Source organism: Choristoneura fumiferana, chromosome 17 (assembly GCF_025370935.1).
Source record: "Choristoneura fumiferana chromosome 17, NRCan_CFum_1, whole genome shotgun sequence".
Taxonomy (NCBI): domain Eukaryota; kingdom Metazoa; phylum Arthropoda; class Insecta; order Lepidoptera; family Tortricidae; genus Choristoneura; species Choristoneura fumiferana.
In genome coordinates this window covers 16624162-16643645 of record NC_133488.1, presented here as the reverse complement: position 1 = coordinate 16643645, position 19484 = coordinate 16624162, and the positions used below count along the sequence as shown (strand labels likewise).

The following is a 19484-nucleotide window of genomic DNA, read 5'->3' as shown; positions in this document are numbered from 1 at the left end:
CAAAAAGGTTGCATCTACTTCCAACACGTATGTTACCGTAGACTTGACTACAGATTTCTCGATTGGCTCCAAATTCGATGCATCTACACAAAGTAACGCATGACGAATCTATAGCAAGGTAGGCATTTTGTTGATCATCAATTTTCTTCCTCTTTCTCAGCAAGCTTGGCGGCTTTAGCAGCCTCAAGTTTCGCTTTCTTTTCCGCTTCCTTCTCTGCTTTAGCTGCTGCCTTAGCTTCCTTTTCAGCCTTCTTAAGTGCTGCTGCCGCCTTCTTAGCAGCCAGCTCTGCAGCTCTTGCCTCCGCTTCTGCTTGAGCTTGTTGCTTCTTTTGCAGTTTCTTCAACTAAAAGCCAACAAAAAATACTAATGAAGTATGGCACTGTTCATATCTTTAAACATATATTTTATAGGGAACATGCTCACATAACTTCAATCCCATCAAAAACATTACATAAAAAAATGCAAGTCTTGCAATGCAGTTCTTATATTGCATGAAAGTTTTGAGATGTAATTTTATAGCAAGTCGGTTATTTTAGTTAGTACCGGGGGTGTCTTGTATATAGAACTAAATCGCCACCAACTTGCTTATTTTAAAACTGGAAAATCATATTTTATAGTTTTCTCTTGGTTTAAAAGTGCCTAGCTTCCGACTCCATCATCAGATCAGCTCAATTGTACCATATTATTTTATTGTCATCAGAACTACCCGTAATTGCCAAGCTTAGTGTCAATATAATAAAAAGAAGTGGGTGAAAACCAAGTTCAAAGATTTCGTTACATACCTACATAGATCCGAACACACATACACAACTACACAGATAGAACTAGTCACCGACATAGCTGGAAAAATATGCAAGTTGAAGTGTTAATCGGCGGGTCACATCGCTCGAAGAACAGAACAGTTGAAAGAGAAAAGTCCCCGAGTGGCGACCACGAACTGGAAGATAAAGCGGTGAACCACCAGGTGGGCTGACGATATCGTGAGAGTTGCGGGAAATCGTTAGATGCAAGTGGCGAGTTGTCGTTCATTGTGGCGTTCTAAGGGGAGGCCTTTGTTCAGCAGTGGACGTCTCCCAGCTGATGATGATGACCTACATAGATATTTAATTAATACTTAGAAGCTAATATCTGCATCTCAGTTTATATAAGTCCCACTGCTGTGCACCGGCCTCCTCTCAGAATGATTAAGCTTAGACCATAATTCCCTCGCTGACGCAGTGGGGTTTGCTCAATATATTTTCCTTCACTGTAAAGCTCATGGTAAATTTCAGGTGCAATTTCATAAACATGAATTTCAAAAACTCAAACGTGGCAACGAGAAATACCGTACCTAATCTTCTTATCAGCTTCTAATCACTCATACTAAATGAATTTAAATTTAATTGTTCTTACCTTCTTCTTCTCAGCGCGGTTGGCGATCGTATCGCGCCATGCCACCTGTATGACCCTAGCCGCGTGCTCCACAAGGAATATCTTCTGCTTCTCCGCCAACTCCGCGTGATATTCATCTTCTCTCTCTTTCATCAACGGATCAAACTCCACATTCTGCTTAGCCAATTTCTCCTGAAAAAAAAGCAAGTGATTTTTGACCTTGTCTTTTTTGGTACCTTTTTTTTATTAGCCTTCCAACACTCCTAAGGAGCAACTTATTTTTAAAAGCTATTTATATAAGTAGATATTAGATCGCCATACCTCCAGTATTTCAATCTTTTCAAGCTCGTCTTCATATTTCTTAGTTAGTTCGTCAAGATCAACCTGTTTCTCTCTCATTTCACCGTCGTACTTTTGAAGCCAAGACAGCAATTGCGTTTCCACTTTGCTCCTGGATAAAAAAATATTTTGACCTTCTGAGGCCCACGTCAAATTTCGTTAAATTAGAATTTGAAACTTAATGTCAATTAATAAAAGTTGACATTAGCTTTGACGTATGTCCTAAATTGAGGACGTTGGGCCTTAGGAGGTTAAGTGATAGAATACTACACATAAACAACGTCCACCAAACTAACTAACTACAGCCATATGGAGGATATAGTAGGTATGTTTACCTTACGGAAAAACCGTGATATAATTTCTTTGTGTGTTAATGACGCATTTACTTCCGCAGCAAATCTGGGCTGTTAATAGTTCCTCCTACCGTCACAACCATCTTGATCTAAAGTAAAATCTAGATGTTTGGAACCGTGTCAAATTCTTCTTTATTTTACCTGCGTGCACGTTGGTTCTTCTCGAGAAGAATATGCGCCCTCAAAACTTTCTCATAGGTCTCACGGACCTCGATTTCTTCTTCCTGCAGTATCGCGTCTTTGACGGCGTGGGCACGTGATGCCAGCACCATCTGGCGATCGGAGTCCACACTGCAAATTGTTAACTATAAAAAAACTACCAGTATTATGATATGATTCGCTGGGTGCGCTCCAAGTGCGCTCATGCTATTGAACTAATCAATCAATCATTTATTGCAAGTTTGCAATGAAGTGCGCTAGTACAAAGATGATCTAGCAAATAATCATTTTCTTTCTTTCCTTAAAGTTAACGGAAATCAAAATTAACACGTTGTGATCTTGCTCGCTAATCCCGCCGTGAAGCAGCAGTGCTTGCACTGTTGTGTTTCGGCGTAGAGAGTAAGACAGCCGGTGAAATTACTGGCATATATATAACCTCTGGCTTCACAGTTAAAATAACCAATACGCTATCAGATCGTCGAAATACTTTATAATATACAGTTAAAACCCGCTCGTTCTGAGAAAAAGCCTGTAGTCATGCATGGGAAGTATATAGACTGGAGATGAAAACTTACATCTTTTTAGTAAGCTTGCTGTTTGCCACTTGGTAGAAAAAAGACAGTTCCTGTTCAAGTTTCCTGATTGTTTCCTCTTTAATCAACATTTCCTTCTCAAATGATTCCGTCTCTTCTTTCAGACAAGTCGAATACTCTAAAAGAACAAATGAACTATGTGCCAAGATTATTCTAAACCACAAACAATTTACAACTTCATAAAAAAATAAAAAATACATTTATTTCAGACAGTTAAATCCATAATTTGTTAGTAGCAAGGTTGACTTATAAATCTATAATACTATATTTAGTTAAACTTATTATTATTGTTATTATTTAGAAGCCTATAGAGATGTCCCACTGCTGCGCAAAGGCCTCCCCCCATGTCCTCCACTAGAGCCGGTCTTGGGCGATCTCTGACCAGCTGCGAAGAAAGGCGTCCAGAACATCCCGCCATCGACGCCTGGGCCTGCCACGCCGCCGAAGTCCGTTTTGTGGCCCCATTTCAGCCTGGCAGTCTTGGCACCCACATTAGCAATGCGTGTTTCGGAGCGCAATACAGTTAATCATAATCAAATATAAATTTCAAACTATAATTCATAAAAGAAACACAGACGTCAAATCTATGTATTGCATTTATTTAATCCCTTGCTTTATCATTACTAGTAAAGCCTTAGTTTTTAAACTCATATATATATACATATGTATATATGTAAGATATTTAAGGATATACTCTATAAAGGTCATTAGAGCCACGCGGCACCCGACCAGCATCGCCTCGACTTTCGGCGTCCACTCGTTGTCGACAGGTGTAACTTTAAATCATACTCTGTAGAAACCGGATTACTTGTAGTTCGTTTGATAGAAAAAGAACCCTAAAGTCGTCTTTGAAAATCAAAATAAACCAAATACGGCGTAAATATTGAGCGGCAGGTCATGAGTTTTTGAATGATAAGAAAACTATAATGGATTGTATCGCGTCGCATTTTTAAAATATGCATTCGTTTTGACCAACCTACCTTTGGCCTCCGCGCTTTTCCCCCGTAAATACAAATACCATGCATTAAGAAAATACAATTACCTAAGGAAATAAATAAAATGGACAAGTTTAACACACGATAGATATATCCTGCGTCACGGCAGAACCTTTTTGATAAAAATTACCCTTAATTCGTTCCATCAATTCAGCATTGGACCCTTCAAGTTTCCTCGTCTTAAACTTGGCTCTGAGTTCATCCGCCGCTGTCAATTCCATCTGTACCTCCATCTGCTCTCGCAGGTGTTCCAGCTCCAGAAGGTATAAGAGACCTGGAAGGGGGTCCTTGCCCTGGAATGTCACAAATTCAAAATTGTTTATTCTTTTTTATAAACGTGATTTTAAGTAGAGTTTGTGATGCATTTAAATTTGGTCTCTTACTCTTAGATTACTTGCTGAATTTTCGATCTTCATCTGAAACGTAACATAATATAAAAATCAACAAACAGTGCTACAGCTCTACCAACTAAGTGGTTTATCCGTGGCAGTTAACTATCATGGTGATGAAGTTTCAATTTGATTTAGTCAGATGGTTGTAACTTGTATGAAATAACCTAAAAAGAGCATCGTCTTCTTGTTACGTTTCTTTTAAGATGAATTTATATCAGTAGAATATATTTGATAGCATAGCCATACCTTTTCAACTAGATTGTCGATCTTAGGTTTGAGAGCAGGGTAGGTATTGAGAATGGAGATCAAATGACCTAACTCTGGATTCAGGCGGTTCTTTAGGCTCATGTCACCCTAAAAACAATTGGAGTTACTTATAATAGTATCATAATCTTCCACATAAAAAAGTAAGTCTACGTAACTGGCATATTTTCGATCTAAAATGGCTGTATATTTTAAAAATATAAGTATAGGATTTTATAAACTTTTATTCTTTAACGTGGCAGTTTATGTTTTGGAAGTGAAAGGAAGCCCAAAATAGCGACTGGGAAGTTGATGTAAATGCGCTGAATTGATATTTACTGATAAGTATTTACGGTAAGAAAATCTATCAAAATGACAATAATCATTCATGTTTTCTCCTCAGGATTTTTATTGCACATAATGGTCGTAGGTATATAAAGTTGTGGTTATTTTAGGCTGCGATTCCACTAGATTGTGTTGTGCCTACCTGAATCCCTATTGTCTATCGCCTATTGTCCACCTGATTTTTTTTATTTTTGTAATGTCACTGTACTGCTTTTGGTGATCAATAAAGAATATTTGTGTTGTATTGTGCCAAGATGCGTTGCTAGAAATACGTTTTTCATTAACCCATACAAGCGCTTCATTTACCTATTCTCGTTTAGCGCAGTTCTAGTGGAAACAGCTCAGCGGAGCGACAACAGATAAATGAAGTATTTCCATTGATTCACGACACACATTTCTCATATCAAATAATATTGTAGCCGATAAATTTGCTCGACATGTTTCGTGCTAATTCGAAGCCCTTCTTGGGAGCAACATGTTGAGCTAAACTCGATTTAAGACGTGAGTTACCCGTTACAATAATATTTAATATGAGTGAGTCTCACGGTAGTTTCATGTTCAAAACACATTCCTCGCACATCTCTGGGAACGCAGTCTTAGTTTTTTTTTAAATACATGGTGTCGAAAATACAAACTGAAATATAGATGCATAGAAAAACCAAAAAAATAAGACCAGCGCTGGGAATCGAACCCAGGTCCTCGGCATTCCGTGCTACGTGCTATACCACTACACCACCACTGGACAGTGATACAGACACGAATCTCTCCTATGCACCACATATCGCAGCTTGTTTGTTTTTCTTATTTAGTCACTTAAGCAGCGACACTAGCGACATCTATGCTGTAGCCCTCATCGAGAAACTTTCAGCACCTCAATGGAACTAACCGCTCACCCGGACAAGAGATGTCGTTATGAAGCAATCAAATTAAGCTTAATTTAATTATGCATCTATATTTCAGTTTGTATTTTCGATATGGGTTTTACGGGATGACCGTAAAAGTAACAAAAAATTGGAATTGAAATAAAAAATACAAAAAAAATCCAAAAAACAATCTTAAATACATGGTGCTCTTACATTCTGGATGTCATCCATAGCAGATACGTTGAGAAGACTAATGGAAAAGAGAGGGTTATCGTATTGCTCGTGGATCATGAGTATCTCATCCAAGTGCTGGCGAGTCAGCGTACTGGCCAGTATCTTGCGATCACGCACCAGCACCGGTAGACAAAGCGCCAGGCTGGTCTTGTATATTGCTTCTGTCAGGATCTTTGTGATACGCTCCGCTTGGATGTGACATTCTAAGTCTATGGGTGATGCCGCTGGAATTATAATGAATATAGTTTTACCACTGCTCTATATACGCAGAAAATTGGCACGGTCGCTCTGCTTACAACATGCTAAAAAGGTCACGATGTAGTTAGTATTTAGGAAATCTCGAAATTTCAGATTAAATCACCTAAATGTAATGATTATCGAAATCTAATTGAAACTAAACATTAATCAAACCTTAATTTAATGATTTAAATCTTATAATAATCTAAATCTTATCTAATCTTAATCCAATGACTTAAACCTGATGATTCATGTCATGTGAGCAAAGCCGCGGGTACGGTCAAGGGCATAAATATATATAGGTATGTTCCCTTTATGCCACTAAACATAGGTCGATGTATACATATTTTGACGCTATGGCTGTAAATATATTTTTGCATTCGACTGTACACAGGCAGGAAATAAACCCAAAATTTCTTCATCAAAGCATTTAAGGCTCTATCAACTGTAGCAGGGCTTGTCGCTGCATCACAACAGCTGTTCTTACCTTGGAATGCTGAGCCTATTTGGGCCTACATATACCTGGATCATATAGTGCATTAGGCATTAGCCTAGGTATGATATATACTTAATACAAGGTCGCCGATTGGTAATCGGTCGCACATGAAACGGACAACTGGCGGAAACTGGCTGTGGGGTACCAAGATTTACTCCACCGCCGCCGCGTTTACATGTGGGGTGCTGTCTTAACGGCGAAGTAAATAAGTCATAAGTACAAATACCTATTAAAATTACCAGGGTCGGATTTAGAGAGGGGCTTCTGAGGCCTCCACAAGGGGGGCTCCCACAATAAAAGTTAAAAAAATATCCAAATTTCGACGGGTGGCAACTTTTCCTTTTTTTTGTCAACAGCCTTTTTTCGCCTTTAGGGGCCTCCGTTCTTTCGATTACCAAGAAGCTTCTAGATCTCTAAATCCGGCCCTGATAACGGGTATGGTCATACCATTATCCTTGGTAAAATCCTCTTCTACTATCACTTTATCAGCGCTCTGAGCCCCGCTGCTGTCGGTTCTAGAACTTTCCGAATGCTCTGTTCCTTGCGAGAACGTTGTAGATTCCGCTTTGCGCATTATCTATTTTTAATCTTTACACCTGTCTATGTATATTTCAATTTTGTGTATATATTAAAAGAATTGAAGAACTCCCTTTGAACTTCTATAAACACAAACTACAGTAAGATTGCTTCTGCAAGAAATAGTGCTGTGAAATAGTGACACGAATAGGGCATATTAGGCAAAGCTCTGCGCAGGGGGCGACACTGACAACGACAACGTCAGTTCTCTGCAAAGAGGAAGGAGAGACAAGTTCTCTGTTTGTCGTCATGACGGATCATGACTAAAGAGTATTAAAACCTATAGAAATCATGACATATTTATGAGTAACAAAATAAATGATATTTACATCGATAGTAGATGTTTGAATAGATTTTTTCGCGCTGTCATCGTTCATCCACCATTACCTCTCATATTTCGTTTTCTAGATTTTTTTTACCGTACAACGACAAAAACTACTAGACACTGGCAAAATTGTCCTGCAATGGACAGAGCCATATTTTTTTTAAAGAAACAACAACTACATCTATAGTAGCGATAGCGCTATATTTCCAGAAATTTCATTGAAATTATATGATATTACGGCATCCTACGCACATTAAGATACGCACAAAACATAAACCATAAACATATGGTATGTGCTAGTGCTGCACTCTGACGGGATAAAGTTGCAGTGATATTCCTACGTACTTACTATTTCGATGGTTAATGCCGCTAAGTATTGTACAGTCACCAGCGCCAATATCTGACACAACAAGCGTGCATAAACATCTGATACGACTCTATTTCTAGGGTCGGAAGGACGTGTCAGATATTTTTGCATTTTTGCACGCTCCGCTGTGGCAGATAATAATGCTGGTGACTGTACCTACCTATTAGTGAATATTGTAACACGAAATTGCTAATAATTATACAAAAATAAATGATAATCTTATCCAAGCTGGAAATAAGCGTGGCGCGCTATTCTATGTGGACTCTTTCATGTTAGTCGAATATTACAACTAGCACCACTTCCGCGCCGCATAACGTAACGATATGTCCATCCCGGTGTCCATCCGCTTGAGAGCTACGAAGGACAGACAGGGTGGGGGGGGGTTAAATAGAAAGAGATAAAAAATAAAAACACAATAAAATAATGAAATAACATTTAGTTAGTAGCAAATTATGTAAAGGACAAGCATATTGTCTGTCTTACAATACAAAAAAACATAGCACTATAAAGTTAAAAACTGAATTAAAAAACATTTAGGTAAGTACATAAAATACAAACACCCTGTTTAACCATCCATTGATTAAATTTATCTGACGGATAAATTGATGCCGTCTCTGTTTGTTTTGTTCGAATAGACGGAGACGGCATCACATTATGTGATGCCATTATGTGTCAAATAAATATAATCAATGGCTTGTGAAACAACCCCTAAATTTTCAAAAAGAAAAACTAACTTACAAATGAAAATAGCTATAAAAATGCACTCGAATAAGTAAAGCTATCTTACAAAATAACAAAATAAACATTAAAAAAATATAAGTAAATAAATATAACTGTGAAGATTTCTGTTGGATTTAATCTTCATCTTGTTCTTTAGCCGCCTTTGCTGCTTTTGCTGCCTTAGCCGCTTCCTTTTCTGCCTCTTTGGCTGCTTTCTTTTCAGCTGCTGCCTGCAGTTTTGCCTCTTTTGCCGCTTTCTTAGCCGCTGCTGCTTCCCTCTTAGCTGCTTCTTCAGCAGCCTTCGCTGCGGCTTCTGCAGCAGCTCTCTGCTGTTTTTGAATTTTCTTCAACTGCAAAATAATGCGAATGGTTATGTTTACAATATTTTATTTGGCTTGCCCTGATTGTTTAGTTATTTATTTGGATCAAATCTTGGAAGCTTAATTTGACCCACCTCCTGTGGTCAGATTATTATTGTTATTACTATTTAAATTATCAGGCAGGCAGTTGGAAGCAACTGATAGGTGCCTGATTGACTTGAAGTTTGGCATACTTACAATATTGAAATCTGGTGACATTACAATAATCTGGCTTTAACATCCTGATAGTCCGGCCAGGATCTTAAAACTAAGATGATTCTGATAGGCAGAGGTTATAGAAGTACAGTTAGCATCAAAAGTAGCTGGTTACTTTTTTACTCTATTAACACATTTGTCAATCATGTATGGCGCTAAGTACCTACGTGACTGTTAAACGACAAAGTACAAAAATAACCAGCTTCTTTTGATGCTGACTGTACATACCTAGTCAGTTACGTTATAATATTCAGCTGTGGGTGAGGTCCTTCATTTGTCTGTACAAAGTTTGCTAGAAGCATTAACGCTTCTTAAGTGTGAAACATTTTAACTCACTCTTATGTTTACGACAAGCATTTAGCCAGCAGGGCTACTACGAAACTCGAAACTCGAAGTTCGTATCGTACCGTCCCTCTCGCTCTCGTATTAAATAGTATAAGTGTCAGAGGGACCGCACGATACGAACTTCGAGTTTCGAGTTTCGTAGCAGCCCTGCAGGAGCTCACGGTAATTGAAGATGGTTGATGATAAGATAAAGTACTTAAGCTTAAAGTTTATGGGGGAGTGTGCGTGAATATGCAATGCGGCGAAAAATATAATTACTTAAGTAAAATAAGAATTATTAAAGCAAAAGATGTGTGATGTGACATAACAGTTGGTAATTGTGAAAATGTTGCGAACAATGTTGCCGCACATGCGCACAATAAACATTTAGGCCCACTCGGGACCGCTCGTGCGGGCACTCAGCTGACGCTCGGACGTGCTCGGTAGCTTGGCTCTATTCGCGTAACGAATATTCGCGAGGATGCCCGAAGTCTGCCGAATTCTAACGGAAACTGAAAAAACAGATATCACCCCTGAGTTACATACTTTTGCTTTCTCGGCGCGGTTAGCCACTGTCTCCTTCCATGCCATCTGAATAACCCTGGCAGCATGCTGTATAATGAACAAGTTCATCTTCTCGGTCATCTCAGCATGGTATTCCGCTTCTTTCTCCTCCATTAACGGTATAAACTCCTTGTTTTGCTCTTCTAACTTACGCTGTGGAAGGCATGGTAAATTTTTAGTAAGTTTGTCATCGCGTTGTATAAAAATATAGTCGTTTCTTATCGTCAATTATGTACCTTACAGCACTAGACTAGCTGTTTGGAACAAAACTCGCGGCGCATCAACCATCAATGAGGGCTATCGTTTTTTGTCTCACTAGATGGCGCACTGTTGCGTGAGGTTTTTAAGTGTGGCTTTCAGAGTCTGTTATTACGGGCGTTAAAACAAAGTTTAGATTAAAATCATATTTAATACACCTTAAAACCGTACCATAAAAATATCCAGCAACCACAGTGTTGCTTAGTCCCGTTTTGTTCGGAAAAAAAGGGAGGACAAAAGTTTCTAAAAGACAAAACTGTCTCAAAACACAGACATTCATTGCCCCGGAACGCATAATTGCCATAATTAATTTCAGGTAATGCAAAATATTCACAAAAAATTCTAATTATAAATAAACCCGCGTAGCTCACCCAAAAACTATGAGATTTGACATTTCGGAGACCTCACGCTACACTAGCGCCTCTAGCGGCGAATTCATTCGCGATAGCCCTCATTACTTTGACACAACCCCTGTCACGGACGTCAACAAACTATAGTGACGTTTCACCTACGCGTTTCATCAAACCGCGCTGTGAACTTATTTTGTGCGCCGTTTTAATGTAAGAAACATGGAGTCTATACATAGATGTTGTTTGTGTAACCAAATGGATGAACAAAAAAAAGATACCTCTAAATTTTCCACTTGGCGAGTTTCATCATCAAAATCGTCAGTCACCTCATCCAATTCACTCTGTTTAACCTTCATTTCCAAATCGTACTTCTGTATCCACGACAATAGCTGGGTCTCCACTTTAACCCTTCAAATGTATTGGTATGATTAAAAAAAATGCATATATTTTGATTCTTAGTTTCATAAATACTAACTCGGCCTTTATACACATCGGCTTATATGCTGGCCTCCCGTAGAAACTAGAGGGCTTGAGACTGAGTTCCCACACGGGCCCAGTACGGATTGGGAACTTCGCACATACCACTGAAATTATTCGTAAATGTGTGCAGTTTTCCTCACGATATTTTCCTTCACGGCAAGTCTCATAGCAAATATCAAATGTATTTTCGCACATAAATTCCGAAAAAAATCAGCGCCCTTACAGTTACATACTGTACATGCAATACATGTATTAACAGGTATCTACGAGTATACCTACCGACAGGTATCATGAGTGGCATTTTGTTAGCATCACAAATTCAACAATTTAATCCATAGATTTTTTTTATGCTCGTTTAGCATATCCATGCATCCATCCATATGGGAGGCCGTGGTGGCCGAGTGGTTTGACCTATGGCCTCACAAGCAGAGGATCGTGGGTTCAAATCCCGGCTCGCACCTCTGACTTTTTCGGAGTTCATATGCGAAATTACATTAGAGATTTACCACGAGCTTTTCGGTGAAGGAAAACATCGTGAGGAAACCTGCACAAACCTGCGAAGCAATTCAATGGTGTGTGTGAAGTTCCCAATCCGCACTGGGCCCGCGTGGGAACTACGGCCCAAGCCCTCTCATTCCGAGAGGAGGCCTGTGCCCAGCAGTGGGACGTATATAGGCTGGGATGATGATCCATCCATATTCCAATATATCCATGGTGAGAAAATGGCAGGAAAATCTGATATTTAAGCGTACTGCTAAGATCAGAATACCTACTTAACTGATATGATATTTTTAGTTGATCATACAAATTTCTAGTTAACCCTACTACTGGAAATAAAGTTAATATAATAAGACTGCGCTCAAAAACCCGAATTGTTGATGTAGGGACGAAAACCGCCAAACTCAAGTGGGATGCATCCGGATCGTTGGGCCAAAATCACCACTGATTCGGTTTCAAGCGACGGGCACCGGAGCAGAGGTAGGCCTAAAAGAAGGTGGCGGGACGATTTGGAGCGATTCCAGCCGGACTGGCAACATTTTGCCGAAGCCAGAGACGAGTGGAAGGAGAAAGGGGAGGCCTTTGCCCAGCAGTGGGGACACTATATAGGCTATTAAAAAAATAAAAATAAAATATAAAAAAATAAGACTTATGAAACCTTCGTAGTCTGTGATTTTTTTCCTCGTGAATGTCTTTCGCAAGTACGCGTTCGTAAGTTTCACGGCTCTCAATTTCCACTTCCTTGAGCACTTCGGCTTTGGCCACGTGTGTCCGGGAGAGGAGGACCATCTTACGCTCGGAGTCAAGGCTGCAAACACATTAGCACATTACTGTTACTGTCTGTTCTACGTGGAATTATCTGCAGAGCATGTTTAGAAATATTTCTTGAAGGCTCACTCACATACAGTCAATCAAATGCAAAAATACTTATGTATTTATTTGAACCACTCATAAATATTTTACCACGGCCTTTGAGTTATGTCTGTCGTACAGTCGAGTGCAAAAATATTATAGATTTATCTAACCCTTCTAAGACGTGTATCACAGACTCTTATTCCAACGTAATATGGTCCGTGGTAACATATTTTTGAGTGGTTCGATTAGACATATTCCTTTTTTTTTATTCGACTGGATGGCAAACGAGCAAGTGGGTCTCCTGATGGTAAGAGATCACCACCGCCCATAAACATCTGCGACACCAGGGGTATTGCAGATGCGTTGCCAACCTAGAGGCCTAAGATGGGATACCTCAAGTGCCAGTAATTTCACCAGCTGTCTTACTCTCCACGCCGAAACACAACAGTGCAAGCACTGCTGCTTCACGGCAGGACAGCGAGCAAGATAGTGGTAGCAATCCGGGCGGACCTTGCACAAGGTCCTGCCACCTGCAACCTATTCTGCAATGTATTCTTGCATTTAACTGTACACTCTGTAGGTACTCTAATGTTATGAAAAAAGAGCAAGTTTACATTTTCTTATTGAGTATAACATTGGCGCTTTGGTGCAATGCTGCAATCTCACGCTTCAATCTTTCAATGGTATTGTTTTTCTCCTTCATGGCTTTATCGAAATTTTCATATTCTTCCCTCAGGCACTTCGAGTATTCTAGAACACAGAGGAGTAATAGTAATAATGGATTTATATCACAGAAATAATTTTACTGTTTTTGTATATTTAACCCAAACACCAAAATGAAAAAAATGTATAAAACTGTCGCGGTCGTGGGTCACGGTCGTTTTCCGCCATTCTCTTTTCCCTAAAAAACGTGACATAATGTGGTAGGTATATACTTACCTTCGACACACGCCGTCAATTTGGTATTAGAAATTTCCAGTTTCCTCGTGTCGAAGGCGGCTTGCCACTCCTCAGCAGCCATGGTCTGGGTCTTGATAATCATCAGGTCACGGAACTTTTCCAATTCTACCAAATATGCGAAGGCTTGTGGTACTGATTGTCTTTTCTATAAAAAATAAAACACTTTTTTTTTCATTCATCCAGTATCAACATGAAATTATATTGCGAACGACTAATCTTTGTTTTGTTAAGTCTGAAAGTGAATTAGGTGAATTATTATTTTAGATTATATTATAGAGATAATTCAGTAAGTATAATGAGCGTTTGTCTATCGAATCTAAAGAAAGAAAGAAAATAATTACATTTATTTAACGCCATAAAACAAACATAGAACAAATAAAGTCATACATGACGCTAAATAGGTCCCCACAGCGTAATACCACGGCAAGCCGTGGCGCTGATTTTGAGGGAGGAATCGCTATTATGATGTTATTTGACCTGCAAAGGAAGAAACATCGTGCAAGTTGCAATACCTTGCGGCGTCCGACTGAACACTTCAAACCCGTTCCCTATCCAACCTTGCAATGTAGGTAAAACGACTTGTGCGATTTTTCTTGCAGGTCTAAAGCGAGCTATATAAAAAGACGTAAGCTTAAATATCTTACACGATAATCAGGATCATTAGCATCACTTCGCATCTGAAAAATTAACATATGGACATTTGTATTTCTCAAAGAGTTACAGTTAAACTAAAGTATATAGGAGATACGAGTAACTAAAAGCAACCAAGTTGGGGAGACCGAGGAGAGTTGTGACAGAGGAGAGTAGTGACAACGTCGATTTTTGGAAACTTATTAACTCAGCGCATTGCTAGTAAGACTTGAGCTAAAATGTGGCTATTGCGAGCTCGCTAGCAGTTATTCATCATCATCATCATCATCATCATCAGCCTGAAGAGTCATTGCTGTACAAAATGTCTTGTCATGAAGCCCAAGGAACAATGAGTCGCCACTTGCATGCGCGCGGTTGCCCGCTACTCTCACATGCGTCAGTCACACCTGGTGGAGGCCTGCCAACGCTTCGTCTTCCGGTTCGCAATCGAGGAAACGGTTATCTGTTCTTCGAGCGATTGGCTTGCCCATTGCCACTTCAATTTGCATATTTTTCAGCTATGTCAGTGACTTAGTTCTTCGACGAATTCCGTATTCCGATTCTATCGCGCAAAGAAACTCCAAGCATAGCTCTCTCCATAGCTCGTTGCGTGACTTTGAGCCTCTCTAAGAGGCCAACAGTCAAGGACCACGTTCAGCGCCATAAATCATCAATGGCAACACACACTGGTAGCAGTTAATAAGCTCCAAAAAATCGACGTTGTCAAGTCTACTCTCCTGTGTCTCCCCTTCTGAATGTCTTCGTCACATGTTATACGATCGTCAATCCTACCACTAAGGTAGCTGGTGTTAACCAAAATGTCAACCAATTAATATAATACGGACATCTTACAAAATGGTGAAATATACCTCACTACTTCTTATTGTTAGCACAATAAGTTAGAGCAGATAAAGCTGATGTTACCTCTTTCTGGCCGAGAAACCGTTTTTCCGTTTTTTTTTTCTAAAATGTCAATTAATAAAATTGTGGCTCGCGAAAAGATGATTCACGCGCGCTCAGGATAAAGTCTGTCCACGATAAAATTTGGTCATGCATGATCTGGTGTATCTTTGCAATGAATGCTAATTTTCAAGCAGCATTTTTTTTTTTGAGGCCGTACAAAATAATTTAGGCACTGTCTAATACATAAAGCTAAAATTCACAGAAGCTCTAACATTTTCTTATGATTGTATTTTCATTGTGTAGTTTCATAACCACTAATTACTTTTTAATCACTTTTTTCATTACTTGCTCGTCAATGAAGTTATTCCATGCCTGTATACTAAAGGACAATGGCCTCAATTGTTCCCGCGGGAACTATGGATTTACGAATAGTTTTCCTCCCCAAGAGAGTTAAGACTTTAGTTTTAAAAAGTTAGTAGGTACGTCATTTCGGACAAAAGAGGTTTCAAGTCAGCCAACGTCATTTCCATCTTTAAAACTTAGCTATAACCCAATTATTATCTATGGTAGACGACTCGAAAAAGTGACTATCAGGGGGGGCTACTACGAAATTCGAAAATCGAAGTTCATAGGTACCGTTTTCCTAACGCTAATTATATTTAATTCGAGAGTGAAAGGGACGGTACGATACGAACTTCGATTTTTGAATTTGTAGTAGCCCCCTGTATTGACGGGTAGCCATTATTTTATTCGGTTGTTTTCTTAGCGCCCTTCTTTTGCCGAGCTGTGAAGTGTTTGGACACAGTAAAATTTAATTTTTTGCATTTTTTTACCTCGCAATGTGGTGAAAATCATTGTGTATCACGGGCCGTAAGGGGACTACAAACTCGAGTCATTAAAAGCCCCTTCTTACGCCCCTTAATGCACAATGTACTAAAAAAAAGTGCTGCTTGAAAATTAGCATTCATTACAAAGATACGCCAAATCGTTCATAACCAGATTTTATCGTGGACAGACTTTAGTTGCACGATTGTATCGAGCTGGCCGAAAAGGGCTACTGAAACATTTTCACAAAACTTTACAATCAGTGGGTACCATCAGCCAAATATGTGGTCTATCACCCTAAAGTTGATAATCGTTTGCATGTCACAAAACAATAATGCCAATAAACGTGTCTAGCAACTTGAAAGATCGACTTTAACGACATATTCATTTGATTGGAACTGGTTTAATTTATAGACCACTTATTTGGCTGATGGTACGTAGACGTACCATCTCATTAATGCTTAACTTTAGAAAGCATTAATAGATGTGATATTTATTTCTTACTTTTTCGACCATGGCTTCAACTTTGGGTTTGAGGTTTTTATAACTTTTCAGGATACAGATTAGATGCCCCAATTCTGGGTTGATGCGCTGTTTTAGAGTACAATCTCCCTGCAAAATATAAAACACAAGTAAAATGAACTTAATGCAAATAAATGCATCAATAACATCATCATCATATCAGCCTTACCACGTCCAGTGTTGGACGAACACCTACCCCATAGACCTCCAGTTGCTAACCGAAGAGGCGGCGGCGGTGAGAACAGCCTAACCCACCGTTAACCTGCTCTCGCCGATCCGCGGTTTCTCTCTCTCTTTTCGACTTTTTTGTGAATTACATTGTATGTATCCGTTTATTTCGCAACTAACGTTTGGCAACCTGATTCATTTCGTGTAGAACCCTTTAGATTAGGTTAGGTTCATCATCATCATATCAGCCATAGGACGTCCACTGTTGGACATAGGCCTCCCCCATAGACCTCCAGTTGCCTCGGTTGGACGCGGCTTGCATCCACCATGAACCCGCGACTTTAACCAGGTCATCCGTCCATCTCGTTGGTGGACGTCCTACGCTGTGCTAGGTTAGGTTAGTTTAGTAAAAATCCTGAAATATTTACAGTTTCAGAAATATCAAACAGTTGCGAAATGAATGAGGTTGCCAAACGTTAGTTGCGAAACATTAGTGAACCGAATTACATACTTGTTTAAACACAACAACTTTATGTTAAAAAGTAATGCATAATTTAAAAGTAAGTATGTATACATTTTTAGCAGATATCTTTTTGTTGGTGACTGTTCCATTGTAATCCAATACGTAATAACTAAATTCAACCAAAAAAACTTACAGATTCAATATCATCTATAGCATCCATATTCATAAGACTACAAGAAAACAGAAGACTGTTGTATTGCTCGAAAATGAAGGAGACCTCTTCATAGTCTTGAGGTTTCAGGATCGAAGTAAGGGTTCTCTTTTCCCGCATGAGGAGCGGGAGACACAACGCCAGTTTCGTTTTATACACTGAGAGTTCCAAGATCTTTTTGATGCGTTCAGCTTGTATACCACATTCCAGGTCAATAGGAGATACAGCTGGAAGTTTAAAGTACTAAAGATATTCTGTGAACTCATAAGATTTATGACAACTTTAGGTACTAAAGATTAAAGAGGAATCGACAGAAAAAATTGTTGCACTTTTTTTGTTCCGGTGGCGCTGCGTAGCTTTTAAACATTCACTATGATGTGTTGCTCTCAGGATAGGCTCTGGTTGAGTTCGAAACGCGTTGGTGTAGTGTGATGGTAGTGATAAGTGGGTTTGTATGATTTGTGCGTGTTCTTACAGTGTGGAGGTGGAGGCGCTGCATGAACATTTGTTGCATTTCGTCACTACTTTATAAAAAACTCGTAGCCTTAAATAGATAATTTTTCTGAGTGAACTTTATAGACATTAGGTACATCAAGGTTCAATTTTGTTGACATATTGATTTTAGATACGAGATTTTTTCAAAGTAGTGACGATATTCATGTGTATCATATTCGCAGGTGAACAATGTAATTGTTTATAGTCCATTAACGTCTGATTCTAAAGTACATCTTCATAGGGTCAGACTATAATTATTAGGGCGTACGCTAGCTGGCGCGGGTGCACGGAGCGGGCGCACGCCTGCAGGGCTACTATGAAACTCGAAGTTCGGATCGTACCGTCTCTCTCGCTCTCGTATTGAATAGTATAAGTGTCAGAGGGACCGCACCACACGAACTTCGAGTTTCGAGTTTCGTAGTAGCCCTGCTGCGGGTGCGAGTGGAGGTACCTATAATCCGTCGCACGCGCTGCTCATAGTATATTTCAATAGGCGTCCATCCGATCCGTGCAAACCGTGTCAGTTAGCGTAGGCCCTTACAAATACTTACGATTATCTTTTGTAAAGTCATCCTCCTTATCCTTAAGGCTGCTCAGCTTAGAAGTGCTGCTTTCGGTAGTTTTGGAGCTGCCAGAAACCGATAACGAGTCCATTTTCGACCTAAACCTTGAACTTTGAAGAGTAGATAACTTTGTTGGGTTTTGGGACCGATCTAAAGTAATAGACCTGACGAGTAAACTTTGTAAATTAATTTAGATTATTACAAGTTTCATTGAAATCGGCAGCATGTTAAGTTGGTTATAGGTATTTTAAAATTCATTCAAAAATAAAAATAAATAAGTAGTAAGAAATAAGAAATAAACTGATTCAAAAACTAAATGACAATCAAAGATATAGATCATAAACAAGACGAATGACAGCGTCCTCACAGGATCTTAGATACGTAAAATAAACATATCCACCCTCTTATCTCAATATATAAAAATGAATACCTATTTCCCTTGGTCACGGCATCACGCGTGAACGGCTGGACCGATTTCGCTAATTCTTTTTTGTTGTGTTTGCTATTGTCAGGAGAAGGTTCTTATAAAAGAAGATTTAAAAAATTAAAGCAGCAGAAAATTAAAGAAGCAGCAGTGCTTGCACTGTTGTGTTTCGGCGTGGAGAATACGTAAGACAGCCGGTGAAATTCCTGGCACGTGAGGTATCCCATCTAGGCCTCTAGATTGGCAACGCGTCTGCAATACCCCTGGTGTTGCAGTTGTTTGGGGCGAAGCCGCGGTACGCGGTCTAGTTATATCTTATAAGGTGGGTGTGGTAGAATGTGGGTAAAATGATATGGTGGATGGACGCCTTGGCGCATTTATTTATCGCATGCAATGTTTTCTCAAAATTAAATACCTACTTCGCCACTAACCGCTGCTAAAGAAAATTTTAAACTTTGCAAATTTGATGTTTCTACAACTTTTCTGAATTCTTCAATCTTTTCTGCAATATACAGAAACAAGTCGCTATTTTTTCCGAAACTCTGGAATTGCTACAAATTGAACTCGTACCTATTGTCATTTTATCTGAATATTCTTACCTAAGAAGAGAAGGTTTGGGCTGCCCAGAAATGAAAATACCTCTAATTACGAGTTACATTCTATTAAAATAAACATAAGTACCTACATATATTTTCAAAATACATATTATTTATTTACCATCCTTCTGTGACTCGGAATTTTGATGCCCATTAACTTTAGACCTTACCTAGCCCAGTATGCATGAGAAGTAGACAAACAACCAAACAT

At 39.2% G+C, this 19484-nt stretch overlaps 2 protein-coding genes across 3 annotated transcripts; both read right to left on the bottom strand.

Annotated features, from left to right (window-relative positions):
• Positions 1-118: 118 nt before the first annotated feature.
• LOC141436855 (dynein regulatory complex protein 10-like) lies at positions 119-7333 on the bottom strand. Of its 2 annotated transcripts, XM_074099934.1 has the most exons (10): positions 7069-7333; positions 5868-6112; positions 4450-4557; positions 4195-4227; positions 3942-4104; positions 2799-2934; positions 2206-2355; positions 1694-1823; positions 1394-1564; positions 119-344 (listed from the first exon to the last, which is right to left on the bottom strand). In XM_074099934.1, the coding sequence occupies exons 1-10, from the start codon at positions 7193-7195 to the stop codon at positions 138-140; spliced, it is 1470 nt and encodes a 489-aa protein (XP_073956035.1). In that variant the 5' UTR covers positions 7196-7333; the 3' UTR covers positions 119-137. The 2 variants fall into 2 exon arrangements, with proteins under 2 accessions (XP_073956035.1, XP_073956036.1); XM_074099935.1 differs by lacking the exon at positions 4195-4227.
• A 977-nt stretch (positions 7334-8310) lies between these two features.
• On the bottom strand, positions 8311-18560 carry LOC141436987 (dynein regulatory complex protein 10-like). Its single transcript, XM_074100146.1, has 10 exons — positions 18242-18560; positions 17178-17422; positions 16336-16443; positions 14118-14150; positions 13453-13618; positions 13128-13263; positions 12317-12466; positions 10959-11088; positions 10055-10225; positions 8311-8959 (listed from the first exon to the last, which is right to left on the bottom strand). The coding sequence occupies exons 1-10, from the start codon at positions 18342-18344 to the stop codon at positions 8744-8746; spliced, it is 1458 nt and encodes a 485-aa protein (XP_073956247.1). The 5' UTR covers positions 18345-18560; the 3' UTR covers positions 8311-8743.
• Positions 18561-19484: the final 924 nt, after the last annotated feature.